This window comes from Cetorhinus maximus, chromosome 4, assembly GCF_964194155.1.
Source record: "Cetorhinus maximus chromosome 4, sCetMax3.hap1.1, whole genome shotgun sequence".
NCBI lineage: Eukaryota > Metazoa > Chordata > Chondrichthyes > Lamniformes > Cetorhinidae > Cetorhinus > Cetorhinus maximus.
In genome coordinates, this window is record NC_135882.1 from 108,395,684 (window position 1) to 108,413,548 (window position 17,865).

Genomic DNA, 17,865 nt, shown 5'->3' on the forward strand with positions numbered 1-17,865 from the left:
TGCCATTCTAACAAAGAAAATACAATGTTCTTCATGCACATTAATATAGGCATGGCAAAACCAAAGCTCTGTGCAATGTTCACATGGCTTCTGCAAATCTGAAGTCAACTAATTTGACCATATAAATCAACATCCCAGTTCTCTTCCTCCAAATAAAAAGGTGCGGCTATGGGTATCTGCATGAGTTCCAGTTATGCCCATTTCTTCATGGGGTACGTGGAACATTCCTTGTTACAGTCCAACTCAGGCCCCCTCCCACAACTCTTTTTCAGTACATCGATGACTGTTTCGGTGCCGCTTCATGCTCTCGCCAGGGCCTGGAAAAATTTATCAACTTTGCTACCAATTTCCACCCCTCAATCACCTTCACATGGTCCATCTCCGACGCTTCCCTTCTCTTCCTTGACCTCTCTGTCTCCATTTCTGGTGCAAGCCCACCGACTCCCACAACGACCTCCACTACAGCTCCTCACACCCGGCTTCCAGTAAGGACTCCATCCCGTTCTCTCAGTTCCTTCACCTCCATCACAGCTGTTCCAATGATACCACTTTCCAAAACGGCACTTGTAGCATGTCATCCTTCTTCCTTAATCGAGGTTTTCCTCCCACTGGGGTTGACAGGGCCCTCAGCCGTGTCCGACCCATCTCCCGCGCCTCTGCCCTCCCACCTTTCCCTCCCTCCCGAAGCCATGATAGAGACCCCTTGTCCTCACTTTTCACCCCACCAGCCTCCACATTCAAAGGGTCATCCTCCGTCATTTCCGTCAACTCTAGCATGATGCCACCACCAAACACATCTTCCCTTCATCCCCGTCGGCATTCCGCAGGGCCGTTCCATCCAGGACACCCTGGTCCACTCCTCCATCACCCCCAACACCTCAAACCCATCCCACGGCTCCTTCCAATGCAATCGCAGAAGGTGCAACACCTGCACCCTTATGAGCCCCCTCCTCACCATCCAAGGGCCCAAACATTGCTTTCAAGTGAAGCAGCACTTCACCTGCACTTCCCTCAATTTAGTCTACTGCATTCACTGCTCCCAGTGCGGTCTCCTCTACATTGGAGACACCAAATGCAGACTGGATGTCCACTTTGCGGAACACCTTCGGTCTGTCCACAAACATGACCCAGACCTTTCTGTCGCTTGCCATTTCAACACACCACCCTGCTCTCATGCCCACATGTCCATCCTTGGCCTGCTGCAATGTTCCAGTGAAGCTCAACGCAAACTGGAGGAACAACACCTCATCTTCCGATTAGGCACTTTACAGGCCTTCTGGACTTCACCTCGAGTTCAACAACTTCAGACCATGAACTCTCTCCTCCATCCCCACCCCTGTTGCTCCCCCTCTTTATTCAATATTCATTTTAAAATGTTTATTCATTTATTTTCCCCACTAACTTTCATTATTATTTTTTAAATTCATTTCCATTTTTATTCATTGTTTTATCCCCAGCTTTTAGCCTTTTTGATTCCACCCTCCAGCCCCCACTAGTGCCATCTGTCACTTTCCAGTGCGCTTAACCTGGTCCGGCCATTAACACATTCTGCTTTCCACTTTTAACATCACCATTAGCACCTCCTTTAGGTAGTACCACCACTATTAACAAACCTTTGACCTTTTGTTTATGAAATCTTTTGCAATCTCCCTTTTGCCTCCACCTATCACTGGCCTTCTCACAGAATCTCAGAGTGCAGAAGACGCACTTCGGCGCATCGAATCTGCACTGACACGTGAGAAACACCTGACCTACCTAATCCCATTTACCAGCACTTGGTCCATAGCCTTGAATGTTATGACATGCCAAGTGCTCATCCAGGTACTTTTTAAAAGGATGTGAGGCAACCCGCCTCCACCACCCTCCCAGGCAGCGCATTCCAGACCGTCACCAACCCCTGGGTAAAAAGGTTTTTCCTCACATCCCCCTAAACCTCCTGCCCCTCACCTTGAGCTTATGTCCCCTCGTGCTTGACCCTTCAACTAAGGGGAACAGCTGCTCCCTATCCACCCTGTCCATGCCCCTCATAATCTTGTACATCTCGATCAGGTCGCCCCGCAGTCTTCTCTGCTCCAACAAAAACAACCCAAGTCTATCCAACCTCTCTTCATAACTTAAATGTTTCATCCCAGGCAACATCCTGGTGAATCTCCTCTGCACCCCCTCCAGTGCAATCACATCCTTCCTATAATGTGGCGACCAAAACTGCACACAGTACTCCAGCTGTGGCCTCACCAAGGTTCTGTACAACTCCAACATGACCTCCCTACCTTGGTAATCTATGCCTCGATTGATAAAGGAAAATGTCTCAAATGCCTTTTTCACCACCCCACTAACATGCCCCTCTGCGTTCAGAGATCTACAGACATACACGCCAAGGTCCCTTTGTTCCTCAGAACATCCTAGTGTCATGCCGTTCACTGAACACTTCCTTGTCAAATTACTCCTTCCAAAGTGGATCAGCTCACACTTTTCAGGGTTAAATTCCATCTGCCACTTATCTGCCCATTTGACCATCCCGTCTTTATCTTCCTGTAGCCCAAGACACTCAACCTCACAGTTAACCACCCAGCCAATCTTTGTGACATCCGCAAACTTACTAATCCTACCCCCCACATAGTCTTCTATGTCATTTATACGAATGACGAATAATAGGGAACCCAGCACAGATCCCTGTGGTACGCCACTGAATACTGGCTTCCAGTCACTAAAGCAGCCGCTGTCATCACCCTCTGTCTCCTACAACTAAGCCAATTTTGAATCCACCTTATCAAATTACCCTGTATCCCATGTGCATATGCCTTCTTTATAAGTCTCCCATGTGGGACCTTGTCAAAGGCTTTACTAAAATCCATATAAACTACATCAACTACACTACCCTCATCTACACACCTGGTCACCTCAAAAAATTCAATCAAGTTTGTTAGGCATGACCTCCCTCTGACAAAGCCATGCTGACTATCCCTGATCAAACCTTGCCTCTCCAAGTGGAGATAGATACTCTCCTTCAGAACTTTCTCCAAGAGTTTCCCTACCACTGACAAGAGACTCACTGGCCTGTAGTTCCCTGGCTTATCTCTACAACCCTTCTTAAATAGCGGAACCACATTAGCTGTTCTCCAGTCCTCTGGCACCTCCCCCGTGGCCAGAGAGGAATTAAAAATTTGGGTCAGAGCCCCTGCGATCTCCTCCCTTGCCTCCCTCAGCAGTCTGGGACACAAATCATCCGGACCTGGAGATTTGTCCACTTTTAAGCCTGCCAACACCTCCAATACCTTGTCACTCCCTATATGAATTTGCTTAAGAACCTCACAGTCTCTCTCCCCGAGTTCGATACCTTCATCCTCATTCTCTTGGGTGAAGACGGATGTCAAATATTCTATCTTGCTTCACCTATTCCACCCCCCTCAAATATATACCCCCAGTATATATTTCACCACATTTCTACTTCCCTTTACCTCTGAAAAGTCACACTGACTCGAAAGGTTAACTCTGTTTCTCTCGCCACAGATGCTGTCAGACCTGCTGAGTTTTCCAGCATTTTTTGTTTCAGGCAAAGCGCACACCCTGGACAGTTGAATTCGTAGTGAGTTTTTTTCAGCTTCAGTTCCTTGTAGACAATAGCATGAGGCTTAGATGCTGGAGGTTTTTCGCACTTGTGTTAGATCTTAAAACGCTGCCCTTACACACAGCCGTCTCCCCTTTATACATATTTTCCCCTTAGAATGCAAATTCTCATTGTTTTGCTCTAATAATAAAAATCTATCATAGTACTAATATTACCAGTAAACTTTGGGAAAAATAAACACACTATTTCTTAACTTCTTCTGGCTAGGTGTAACATTTCACCCCTTCTTTTGAATTCAAGCTAATCTGGTTTATTTAAAAATGCAAATGTTCCCTTTACACCTCACATTCTAAAACTGCACCTATGTTTACCTATGTAGCATTTCAAACCTAGCTTCTCTTCTTACACCAAAGCCTTCAGACCAGCTGTCTTTTATTCAATTCGCAGGCGCGCGCTCACACACATTACTCTACTTTATAATACATTCCAATAACATTTTGAAAATTATATCTTCCTGACATGAGCAAAACATTTTTCAAAAGCATTTATCTACATTGTCTTTTTGTTAATTCAAATAAACAGATCATCCACAGAGATAGAGCTTGGAAGAATGTGTAGATTCTGTTCAATTCTTCAAAATAAAAGTTAGAGATCATCCATTTTAGGTCTAATAAGAATTAAAGCATTTCAGTGTTTAGTATTGCCTGCATAAGTTAAGTTTAAATGAAGAAGCGAAAATTAAGTCACAGCTTTCCACAAACTCAGTCTGTTGAAGACCTAAACCACAGTAATGGTCTCCATGTTATGTAGCTGAGGACATGTACGTACTACAGAAAGTAAGTCATATTCATGCCTTGCCCAGCGGGTCTGATTGCTAGCAATTAGCACCAAGATGCCGGGCATGCTGGCTTGGGAGAGGACTCTGGACCGCCTTTCTTGCCACCAGATTTGGACGGTCTTGCGAAGGCACTGCTTGTGGTACTTCGCCAATGCTTTGAAGTGCCTGTAGGTTGTCCAAGTCTCTCAAGTATTTAGGAGCACAGTGATCACTGCTGCCTGGTAAACCATGACCTTAGTCTTGGATTGGAGATCCTGGTCCTTAAACACAATTTTTCTCTGTTGGCCGAAGGCTGAACTGACATAATATCACTGTGCATCGGTGGTGGAGGGGGTCAATGTTGAAGGTGTTGCATGGGGTGCCAATCAAGTGGGCTGCTTTGTCCTGGATGGTGTCAAACTTTTTGTGTTGTTGGAGCTGCACTCAACCAGGCAAGTGGAGCGTATTCCACCACACTCCTGACTTGTGCCTTGTAGGTGGTGGACAGGCTTTGGGGAGTCAGGAGGCACGTTACTCTCCAGAGTTCCTAGCCTCTGACCTGCTCTTGTAGTCACAGTATTTATATGGCTGGTCCAATTCAGTTTCTGGTTCATTGTAACTCCCAGGATGTTGCTTCCACTGTTTAGCATTTGTATAGTTCTGTATTGTGGCTTTACCATGTTGGTACCTTTTACCTTCACTTAGTGCTGCTCCTGGCATGCTCTCCTAAACTCTTCATTGAACCAAGGTTGATCCCCGGGCTTGATAGTCATGAGGGATATGTTGGACTAAGATGTTAGAAATTTTGGTCGACTACAATTCTGCTGATGATGGCCCAGTGCCTCATGGAGGCCTGGTTTTGAACGACTAAATCGGTTCTGAATCGGTCCCATTTAGCACAGTGGTAGTTCCTCAAAACATATAGGTTGTCTTCTGTGAAGACAGCACTTAATATCCACAAGGAGTGTGTATTGGTCACTCCGACCAATACAGTGATGGACATGCATCTGCAGCAGGTAGATTGGTGAGGACAAGTTCAAGTAGGTTTTTCCCTCATGTTGACATTCCCAACAACTGACACAGGCCAGCTCAGGTCAGTGATGGTGTTACCAAGCCATCTTGGTAGATGGACATTGAATTTCCCCCACCCAGAGTAAATTATGTGCCCTTGCCACCCTCAGTGCTTCTTCTGAGTGGTGTTCAACATGAAGAAGCACTGATTAATCAGCAAAGAGGGTGATAGGTGGTAATCAGCAGGAGGTTTCCTTGTCCATGTTTGACCTGATGCCATGAGACATCATGAGGTCCAAATGTTGAGGACTCCCAAGACCACTCACTCCTCATTGTATACCATTGTGCCTTAACCTCTGGTGAACAAATTTGATTGAATTTTTGGAGGAGGTGACCAGGTGTGTAGATGAGGGTAGTGGTTGATGTAGTTTATATGGATTTCAGCAAAGCCTTTGACAAGTCCCACATGGGAGACTTATAAAGAAGGCAAATGCACAGGGGATACAAGGTAATTTGATAAGGTGGATTCAAAATTGGCTTAGTTGTAGGAGACAGAGGGTGATGACAGAAGGATGCTTTAGTGACTGGAAGCCAGTGTCCAGTGGCGTACCACAGGGATCTGTGCTCGGTCCCCTATTATTCGTCATTTATATAAAATGACATAGATGACTATGTGGGGGGTAGGATTAGTAAGTTTGCGGGTGACACAAAGATTGGCCAGGTGGTTAGCAGTGAGGTTGAGTGTCTTGGGCTACAGGAAGATATAGACGGGATAGTCAAATGGGCAGATAAGTGGCAGATGGAATTTAACCCTGAAAGGTGTGAGCTGATACACTTTGGAAGGAGTAATTTGACAAGGAAGTACTCAATGAACGGCATGACACTAGGAAGTTCTGAGGAACAAAGGGACCTTGGCATGTGTGTCCATAGATCTCTGCAGGCGGAAGGACATGTTAGTGGGTTGGTGAAAAAGGCATTGGGGCACTTGCTTTTATCGATCGAGGCATAGGTTACAAAAGTAGGGAGGTCATGTTGGGAGTTGTATAGAACCTTGGTGAGGCCACAGCTGGAGTATTGTGTGCAGTTCTGGTTGCCACATTCTAGGAAGGATGTGATTGGACTGGAGGGGGTACAGGGGAGATTCACCAGGATGTTGCCTGGGATGAAACGTTTAAGTTATGAAGAGAGGTTGGATAGACTTGGGTTGTTTTCATCAGAGCAGAGAAGACTGAGGGGCGACCTGATCGAGGTGTACAAGATTATGAGGGGCATAGACAGGATGGATAGGGAGCAGCTGTTCCCCTTAGTTGAAGGGTCAGTCTCGAAGGGACATAAGTTCAAGGTGAGGGGCAGGAGGTTTATGGGTGGGATGTGAGGAAAAACATTTTTACCCAAAGGGTGATGATGGTCTGGAATGCACTGCCTGGGAGGGTGGTGGAGGCAGGTTGCCTCACATCCTTTAAAAAGTACCTGGATGAGCACTTGGCACGTCATAACATTCAAGGCTATGGGCCAAGTGCTGGTAAATGGGAATAGGTAGATAGGTCAGGTGTTTCTCACGTGTTGGTGCAGACTCGATGCGCCGAAGGGCCTCTTCTGCATTGTATGATTCTGTAATTCTGTTCCATCAGTGGGACAGAATATACCCAGAAATGGTGATGGAGGAGTCTGGGACATTGACTGTAAAATATGATCTGGTGAGTATGACTATGTCAGGCTGTTGCTTGACTCATCTGTGGGACAACTCTCCCAGTTTTTGCACAAGCTCATGAGGAGGGCTTTGCGGGGTCAAACGGGCAGTGCATGCCTTGTCGTTTCTGGCGCCTCGGTCAATGCCAGGTGATCTATCCAGTTTCATCTTATTCAGCTTTTCTGTAGTAGTTTGATACATTGAAATAGCTTAGCAAGCCACTCAAGGCAGTTAAGAATCAACCCACATTGCTGTCCGTTTGGAGTCATATGTAGGCCGGATCCCTGAAGAACATTGGTGAACCAGATGGGTTTCTGTAAATCTAGTAGTATTAATCCAGGCCTCTGAATTACTAGTCCAATAACATTACCACTATGCTACTGGCCTCCTGTTACTCAAAATTATCTTGCCTGACTTTCTTAAAATAAACTTGATTATTAGCTAATCAAGAGGGATTTTCATAAAACAAAAACATAATGCAGAAGGAAAGAAAACTTTACCTGGCCAAGATTGATGTACACAGCATTCTGAAGGAACTCTGAGGCTTCCATGCTTCTCTTCTGAATAGCAAGCACCCTAACTGCCTTTACACAAGCTTCCAGCTCAATCACACCAGCATTTTTGTACTGTAAAAAAATATAGTAAATAATTTTACATTGTCACAAATTCTCACAAAATACAAGCAGCAATCTAAAAAAATTGCATGCTTTTTCATAAACATTTTAAAATACTTGTGCTTTCTAAATTTGAACTGACAGATCATTTGTAAAATATTACACCCCCCACAGCCCCCAGCACCAAAATTTGGTGTACAATTTCAGTTGACTGATTTGAATATTTCCAAATATTACATCAAAAGATGGATGATTTCAATTGTGAAGTTTTGCAGTCAGCAGATTACTCTGCATGTTACTAGTCTTCAAACTAGTATGATTTATGGTAATGATCGGTCCCATGCCTGTGGATAGCACATCCAATTGAGATATATTTGGTCACTATGTAATTATTTTATACAAGCAGATTTATGGGCTATTTTCAATAACATTTTAGTGCAAGGTTGCAACAAAGTGTAGGCACAGTCTCAGGTCTGTACAATTTTTATTCAGTCAGACAGAACATTTGAAGTCTTGCAATGCAATAGCTAATTTGTTGTTCCAAGGTATATCTGAATGAATTTGTTGTTCAAACCAGCATTAAGATCAAAGGAGGCAGACAGTTCCATAAAGCTGTTGAGTGAGAAGGTGAGGCTGCCTTTGCAAATTAGGGTGGACAAAAGTTTAACGCTCTATACCTCGGACAGATGAAGAGCAACAGACAACTTGTTTACTCTACTCGGCACAACTGCCTGCTGGGTCAATTAAAAAGGATACATTGGTAACAGTCCCATGACCTCAACCAGATAATTCTGCCAGCTGGAGTGCAGGAAAGTGGTTTTCTGTAGTAGCTTAAAACATCTCTAGAATAGAAAAGGCTTACAATCCTCAGCTTTTAAGTTAACATAGGTGGTGATCTACTTTTAGTTAAGTTTTTAATTTAAATATTCATTCTAACAGACTGAACAATACTGACAACCAATTACCAATTTAAAACAGTGGCAAATTTACTTCCGTAAAGGCTATCCCAGACATCAGAACAAAGCTTCAATTAAATTTATCAATTTGCATCCAAATAATTGAGGCATTACGAGTGCATCTACACATCGTCAATTTTAACTACCTATACCAAGCGTAAATGGGTGATAAATGATCTAAAAGTGGCAACAAATCATTCATTGGGTACTAAACACCCCTGGATACAGCAGTGTTCAGGAAAGGTAGGGAAGCAAAGAAAAGAACAGAGGTGCCAGAATTAAGATTAGTGTTGGAGAGAGGGAGGATGTCCTGGAGAGGGCAAGGACAGAATATATTTGGATTGAGCTAAGAAACAATAGAGATGCCATTGCACCAAGTATATTTCATATGCCACCAACTAGTGGGAAAGATACAGAGGAGCAAATTTGCTGGGAAAGTGTTTGAACTATCAAGTAGTAATAACAGGGGCTTTAATTACCCTAATATAAACTAGTGTGGCAATAATGTACAAGGCAGAGAGAGGGAGGAGTTTCTGAAGTGTGGTCAGAAATATTTTCTTGATTAGTACTTTTCCCACCCAGTAAGGAAGGGGGCATTGCTGGATCTGGTTCAGGGGAATTAAGTGGGTCAAATGGATCAAGTGCTAGTCAGGGAACATTTAGGGAACAGAAATTATAGTGCCATATGGTCTAGGTTAGTTATGGAAAAGGATGAGGAACAATCCAGAGTAAAATATAATTAATTGGGGAAAGACCAACTTCAGTGGGATGAGAACGGATCTGGCATAGGTGAACTGGAATCAAAAATTGGCAGGCAAAGCTATAACAGAACGGTGGGAAGCCTTTAAAGGGGAAATGGTTTGTGTACAGTCAAGATACATTGCTACAAGAGGGAATGGTAAGGCAATCAAAGCCACTGTTCCTTGGATGACAGAAAAGATAGAGTTAGATGAAGAGGAGAAAGGGGGCACATGATGGATATCAGGTTGTTAAGTGAGAACCAAGCTGAATATGGAAAATTGAGAGAAAATAAAAAAAGGAATGAGAGAATATGAAAAGGCTGGCAATAATCATAATTCAAATGTTTTATTTAGGCAAATCAGTAGCAAAGGAGTGGGGCGAGGTCAATTAGGGACCAAAAAGGGGATCTATGCATGCAGGCAAAAGGGCATCACTGAGGTACCAAAGATGATACAGTCAAAATCATAGCAAAGGAGGGGGTAATTCAGATGTTGGATGGGCTAAAACTTGATAAAGAGAAGGTATTAGAAAGACTGCCTGTACTTCAATTTGTTAAGATCACTAGGATCTGATGATACATTCAAGAATGCTGAGGAAAGCAAGGGTGAAAATTCCACATTCTTCTAATCCTCCTTATATACAGGGGTGGTACTAGAGGACTGGAGAATTGCAAATGTTATAGCCTTTTTTTTAAAAAAACACAGAAGTGTGAGGATAACCTCAGTAACTACAGGCTGCTCAGTTTAACCTTGATGGTGGGAAAACTTTTAGAAAACAATAACCTGGGACAACATTAAGTCACTTGGACAGATGTGGGTTAATTAAGGAAAGCCAACACAGATTTGTTAAAGGCAAACTGTGTTTAACTATCTTAATTTGAGTTTTTTTGATCAGTTAAAATAGAGGGCTGATGAGGGTATGTTGTGGTGTGCTGTACATGAACTTCCAAAAGGTGTTTGATAAAGTGCCAGATAACAGGTCTGTCAACAAAGTTAAAGCCCGTGGAATAATAGGGAAAGTGACAGCAATGATATGAAGACGGCTGTGACCAGGTCAACAGTCGTTTCTCAGACTGCAGGGAAGATATTCAGTAGGGTTCCCCAGAGGTTAGTCTTGGGACCACTGTTTTGACGTGGGTGCATGACACAAAATTTTGAAGTATTGTGAACTGTGAAGAGGACATTGATATTAGGAGAACATAGCCTGATGGAACGAGTGGACACGCATGGCAAATGAAATTTAATACCAAGAAAAAGAAAGCATACGATAGGCACAAAGAACTAAGCACTGCAAATAGCCTAGATGAATATAGGAAGTGCAGGGACAAAGTAAAAAAGGAAATAAGGAAATCAAAGAGAGGGCATGAAAAAAGATTAGCAAGTAAAGTTAAAGATAACCCAAAGATGTTTTACCAATACATTAATGCTAAAAGGTTAGTTAAGGAAAAAGTGGGACCTATCAGAGATGAAGATGGAAACTTGTGTGTAGATGCAGAGGCTGTGGGAAGGGTTTAGAACGAATATTTTGTCTCTGTGTTTACAAAGGAAAGGCAAGATGTAGATATAGTAGTCCAGGAGGAACACTGCGAGATATTGAACGGGTTAGTCATAAAGAGAGAGGAAGTACTCGAAGGGTTGAAATCCTTGAAAGTTGATAAGTCACCAGGGCCACATGGATTGTTTCCGAGGCTGCTGAAGGAAGTCAGGGAGGAGATAGCAGATGCTCTGAGGATGATTTTCCAATCTTCACTAGATACAGGGGAGGTACCAGAGGACTGGAGAAATGCAAACATAGTTCCATTGTTTAAAAAGGGATCAAAGGAAATGCCAAACAATTATAGGCCAGTTAGTCTTACATCGGTGGTGAGCAAATTAGTAGAATCAATCCTGAGAGGTAGGATTAACTATCATGTGGAAAGGCATGGACTAGTCAGGGGTGGTCAGCATGGATTTGTTAAAGAAAGGTCTTGCCTCACAAATTTGATTGAATTCTTTGAGGAAGTGACAAGAAGGGTTGATGAAGGTAGTGCAGTGGATGTTATGTACATGGATTTTAGCAAGGCATTTGACAAGGTCCCACATGGCAGGTTGGTCAGGAAAGTAAAAGCCCATGGGATTCAGGGTAATGTGGCAAGCTGGATAAAAGGTTGGCTTTGTAACAGGAAACAAAGGGTAATGGTCGATGGATGCCCTCGCGAATGGAAAGTTGTCTCAAGTGGTGTTCCACAGGGCTCGGTGTTGGGACCCTTGCTGTTTGTGTTATATATTAACAATTTGGACGTGGACGTGAACGTGGGGGAAACGATTGGGAAATTTGCAGACGACACAAAGATTGGCCGAGTAGTGGATAGTGCAGAGAATAGCCATAATCTCCAAAACGATATAGATGGGTTGGTGGAGCGGGTGGTAAAGTGGCAGATGGATTTCAACATAGAAAAGTGTGAGGTCATACATTTAGGGAGGTCAAACAGTTACAGGGATTACAAAATAAATGGGAATATACTAAGAGGGGTAGATGAAGTGAGAGATCTTGGTGTACAAGTACACAGGTCCCTGAAGGCAGCAGTTCAAGTAGACAAGGTTGTAAAGAAGGCACATGGAATGCTCTCCTTCATTGGCAGAGGTATAGAATATAAAAGTAAGGATATAATGTTGGAATTGTATAAAACACTGGTGAGGCCACAATTGGAGTATTGTGTGCGGTTCTGGTCACCACATTACAGGAAGGACGTAATAGCTCTGGAGGGAGTGCAGAGGAGGTTTACAAGAATGTTGCCAGGGTTAGAAAATTGTAGCCAAGAGGAGAGATTGGATAAGTTGGGGTTATTTTCCTTAGAACAAAAGCAGCTGATATGTGCCTTGATTGGGGTGTACAAAATTATGAGGGGAATAGATAGAGTGGACAGGATAAAATTGTTTCCTTTGGTGGAGAATTCTAGAACCAGGGGACATAGATTCAAGATAAGTGGCAGAAGGTGTAGGGGGGGACATGAGGAAGACCTTTTTTGCGCAGAGGGTAGTGGGTGTCTAGAATTCGCTGCGCAAGTTGGTGGTAGAGGCAGAAACTCTAAACTCTTTTAAAAAGTACCTGGATCTACACCTTAAGCACTGTAAGCTGCAGGGCTATGGGCCGGGTGCAGGAAGGTAGGATTAGAAAGGGCATCTGGGTGTCCTCGGGCTGGCATGAACAAGATGGGCCGAATGGCTTCCTTCTGTGCTGTAACTTTTCTATGGTTCTAAATGCAAAGTGCTACATTTTGGTTGAAAGAACAAGGCAGTCTAAGCTAAAGGGTACAATTCTAATGGGGTGCAAGAACAGAAGAACCTCAGAGTATATGCACACAAATCATTGAACTTGACAGGGCAGATCGAGAAAGTGATTAAAAAGGCATATGGGATCCTGGATTTTATAAAATCGAGGCAAAGGATACAAAAGCAAGGGGATCACAATGAACTTTCATTTAAAAAACTGGTTTGGGCACAACTGGAATATTGTGCCCAATTCTGGGCTCTGCACTTTAGGAAGGACTTGAAGGCTTCAGAGAAAGTGCAAAAAAGATTTACAACAGTGGTTCCAGGGTTGAGGGGCTTCAATTACCAAGACAGATTGGATAATTAGAGTTGTTCTCCTTAACGAGAAGGTCAAGAGGACATTTAGCTTGTCGATTCAGTGTTGGCTCCCTCATGATTCTATGATTTTATGTCGCCCGCTTAATTTAGTGCTCCAGCCTTTGCCATCTTGGTTAACATCCCGAGATGGGCAGCCACCACTGTGCTGCCTGTTTCAGGCAGGAGGTCACTGAAATATGCAAATCCTTAAAGGGGAAACTGGATGCTGCTCAAATAAATTGCCACAGTGCTTTTTTTGTTATATTCGTTTGGGGTCTCAAAGAGCAGCACAGCTCCTCCTGGGTCCACATAAAAAAATTTGAATCAGTTCCATGGAGCCGGTCTCTCCCTCACCAGGTTCTCTGCTGGCCTGATGCTGGGGATTCCTTGCTTTTTTAAGTTGGTGAACTATTTCAGAGTACCACTGACACCCCCAGATCACAGGCTGCACGAGCGAGATACAATCCTCATAGCAGAAACAACAGATGGCAATGGGTATTCTCTGTCCACCAACCAGCTGTTGTGTGCCTCTAATTAAAATAGGCTCAGTACAACTGCATTATGTTCAAGATGCAGCTCATGCAATCATAAATCTATGAGAGAGATGGCCAAATTCAATCATTGACTAAACCAACAATTTGAACTCACCACATCTAACAGCGTAGTTGGTAATAAATGGAGCACGATCTATACCATCTATCATACAATTATTTTCATGTAGAAGTAAATCTGCAGCTCAAAATTTCAGCATTAAAATCAATAAATTAAATTGGTAAGGTGTGAGGGTTCGGGGACGAGCTACACACAAACATACATACGAATTAGGATGAGGAATAGGCCACTCGGCCCTTCAAGCCTTCTCCACCATTCAATAAGATAATGGCTGATATGATTGCAATCTCAACTCCATATTCCAGCCTACCCCCTGATAACCTTTCACCCCCTTGTTAATCAAAAATCTATCTTATTCTGCCTTAAAAATATTCAAAGACTCTGCTTCCACCTCCTTTTGAGGACGAGTTCCAAAGGCTCTGAACCCTTCAGAGATAAAAATTCTCATCTCTGTCCTCAATGGGAGATCCCTTATTTTTAAACAGTGGCCCCTAGTCCTAAATTCTCCCACAAGAGGAAACATCCTCTCCATATCCACCCGTCAAGACCCCTCATTATCTTATAAGTTTCACTCAAGTCACCTTTTACTCTTCTAAACTCCCAACAGATACAAGGCTAGCCTGTTTAGCCTTTTCTCATGAGACAACCTGCTCAATCCAACTATTAATTGAGTAAACATTCTTTGAACTGCTTCCAATGAATTTACATCCTTCCTTAATTAAGGAGACCAGTGCTGGACACAGTACTCCAGATGTGGTCTCACCAAAGCCCTGTACAATTGAAGCATAACCTCCCTACTTTTGTATTCAATTCCCCTCCCAATAAACAATAACATTCTATTAGCTTTCCTAATTACATGCTGTGCCTGCATACAAGTCTTCTGCGATTCATGCAATAGTACCCCTCGATCCCTCTGCACCACAAAGCTCTACAATCTCTCACCATTTAGATATGTTTTTTTATTTTTCCTGCCAAAATGGACAATTTCACATTTGCCCACATTATACTCCATTTGCCAGGTCTTTGCCCATTCACTTAGCCTATCAATATCCCTTTGTAGCCTCCTTGTGTTCTCTTCACATCTTACCATCCTACCTATCCTTTTGGTATCAGCAAATTTAGCAGCCATACCTTCAGTCCCTTCATCCAAGTCATTTGTATAAATTGTAAAAAGTTGAGGCCCCAGCACTGATCCCTGTGACACACCACTCGTAACATCTCGCCAACCAGAAATTGACCAATATATGCCTGCCCTCTGTTTTCTGTTAGCTAGCCAATCTTCTATCCATGCCAATATCTTACCTACCACACCATGAACTTTTATTGCTCACAATAACCTTTGATGTGGCACCTTACCGAATACCTTCTGGAAATATAAATACAGTACACTCACCAATTCCACGTTATACATATTGTTCAAATCACTCCAATAAGTTGGTTAAACATGATTTCCCTTAGACAATGTCGACTCTGCCTGATTGCCCTCAATTTTTCCCCACGTATCCTGCTATAACGTCTTTAATAATAGCTTCCAACATTTTCCCTATGACAGATGTTAAGCTAACTAGCCTGTAGTTTCCTGCTTTCTGACTCACTTCATTTTTGAATAAAGGAGTTACATGTGCTATTTTACAATCGAATGGAATCTTCCCCAGATCTTGGGAATTTCGCAAAATTAAAACTAACACATCAACTATCTCAGTAGCCATTTCTTTCAAGACCCTAAGGTGAAATTCATCAGGGCCTGGGTACTTGTCAGCCCACAGCTCCAACATTTGTCAGTACCACTTCCCTGGTGCTTTAATTTCTACCCCACCCCCCACCACCACCCTATCACAAACCCAGAGTTCCTCCCTCCCTTCCATTTCCTGATCTACAGCTATTTCTGGGATGTTACTTGTATCCTCAAAACTGAAGACTGATGCAAAATACTTATTCAATTCATCTGCTCTCTCCTTATTTTGCATTATTAATTTAGACTCACATTCTATAGGATCAATACTCACTTGGTTAACTCTTTTCCTTTTTAAATATCTATTGAAATTCTTACTATCTGTCTTTATATTCCTAGCTAGCTTTCTCCTGTACTCTCATTTTTCCTTCCTTATCAATCTTTTGGTCATTCTTGGCTGTTTTTTATATTCTGTCCAATCTACTGACCTGCCACCTATCTTTGCGCAATTATATGTTTTTCCTTTAAGTTTGATACTACCTTTAATTTTCTTTTTTTTAAAGTTAACCATAGATGGTGGGTCCGCCCCTTGGAATTTTTCTCTCTCGTTAGAATACACAGAATAGATACATTCCATCTGCCACTGCATCTCGATTGAGCTATCCCTTAACCTCATTTGTCAGTTTACTTTAGCTAGCTGTGCTTTCACGCCCTCATAATTGCCCTTATTTAAGTTTCAAATACTAGGCTTGGACTCACTCTTCTCTCCCTCACGTGGAATGTAAAATTTAAGCATATTATGATTGCTGCTACCTAGGGGTGCCTTCACTATCTCATTGCACAATACCAGGTCTCGTATAGCCTGCCCTCTGGTTGGCTCCAGAATGTGCTGTTCTAAGAAACTATCTTAAAAACATTCTATGAATTCCTCATCCTGGCTACTTTTGCCCAACTGATTTTTCCAGTCCACATGCAGATTAAAATGCCCCTTGATTATCGCCATACCTTTCTGACAAGCTCACATTATTTCTTCCTTTATATCCTGTCCTACCTTGTGGTTACTGTGAGGGGACTTGTATACCACTCCCAGAAGTGGCTTCTTGCCTTTATTATTTCTCATCACTACCCAACCATTTCTACATCCTGGTTTCCTGAACTTAGGTCATCCCTCTCCAATGTGCTAATACCATCATTAATTAACAGAGCCACACCTCCACCATTCCCTCACTTCCTATTCTTTTTCAATGTCACGCACCCTTCAATATTCAGATCCAAATGTAATGGCCATCAGCTCGTACTTATTTATTTCTACTTGAGCGATCAGTTCATATGTTTTGTTTCGAATGCTACGTGCATTCAGATACAGAGCCTATACTTCTGAACTTTTATTATTTTAGTAACCTCCAGCCTCATCTGCTGATTTACTCTTAGATTTGTACTCACTGCACTCTGTCCCTTCCTGTCATGGTCTGTTTATCATTTCCCACATTAATACCTTTCTCTCGTCTTTTCTTTACTCTTTGAAGTGCCGGCAAGCAAGGCTTATAATGAGATGCTGAAGTATTGGAAACAAGGTTCCTGACATGTGGCAGCAGGAATGTGGCCCATCATTGATGGGAGTGGATGATCACAAACTGGTTTCACAGCAGCGTAAAACCAATTTTTGGCCTTCACGCCATATCGTCCACTCACACTGCCAAACATGCCCGCCACCAACGGGAGCAGAAAATTCCACCCTAAGCTCCTGAGCCAATCCTGACTCGAGTCTGCTGTGTAAAAATTGGATTACAAAAATCAAGGGGTTGGGAAAACACACTACCACCTATTCTTCCAAAAAGTAATTCAAAACTTTGCTTACGGACAGGTGGTAAGAGGAAATCACTAGTTTGAACTGTCTCTCTCCTGTTCGTAACAAAAGCAAGCTTTGCTAAATTTCTACGGTATGTAAAGGATGGTTGATACAAAGTCAATTAATTTTCAGTAGCGTCCAAATGCCTCTCATGCTTTACCCTCATTTCTTTCTAACAATTAGAATATACACAAGTTCCAGTAGGAAACAAGTCACAAAAACTGAAACTCTACAGTGCACTATTTCAAGATTACCTTCCCAAAGTAAGTAATTGCTTCCTTATATTTGTCAATAATATCCTCAGGACTCAGACAGTTCTTCGCTCTTCCAATCTCAGTACTAGTGTCTGCACTGATGCCATTTGTTGTCAATGCACCTGGAGGTTTAGAAAAGCAACAAAATAAGCATTTTAAAGTGAAAGTCCTGTGTAGAAATCCCTATGTTCCCATACAGGATATCAAAAAAAGATTAAACATAGTCGTTGAATTCAGAAAAATTTACATCAAACAACAGTCATCACTGGTCACAACTCAAATCATTTTGTTTTGGTCAGACAGAAAAGATTAAAACACAAATGTGATGGCCCAAGAGAGTATCTTCTATTCTGTAAACTTGCATTGGATCATAAAACATCTAGTTATGATATCTTGTCAAAACTATGGCTCCTACTGCTCACGATCCAGAAAAACCAAAGGCATTGAATTGATAATCCAGTGCAACTGTGTGC

General features: G+C 42.6%; 1 protein-coding gene across 5 annotated transcripts in view; it reads right to left on the reverse strand.

Moving 5' to 3' along the window:
* Positions 1 to 17,865, reverse strand: part of trappc9 (trafficking protein particle complex subunit 9) — a 971,003-nt gene that overhangs the window by 887,721 nt on the left and 65,417 nt on the right. For all 5 annotated transcript variants that reach the window (XM_078540606.1, XM_078540605.1, XM_078540610.1 and 2 more), the window contains 2 exons: positions 17,393 to 17,514; positions 7,587 to 7,712 (listed from right to left, as the gene is read on the reverse strand). In XM_078540606.1, the coding sequence (XP_078396732.1) occupies positions 7,587 to 7,712; positions 17,393 to 17,514 (248 nt within the window). The remainder of the gene's footprint in view (positions 1 to 7,586; positions 7,713 to 17,392; positions 17,515 to 17,865) is intronic.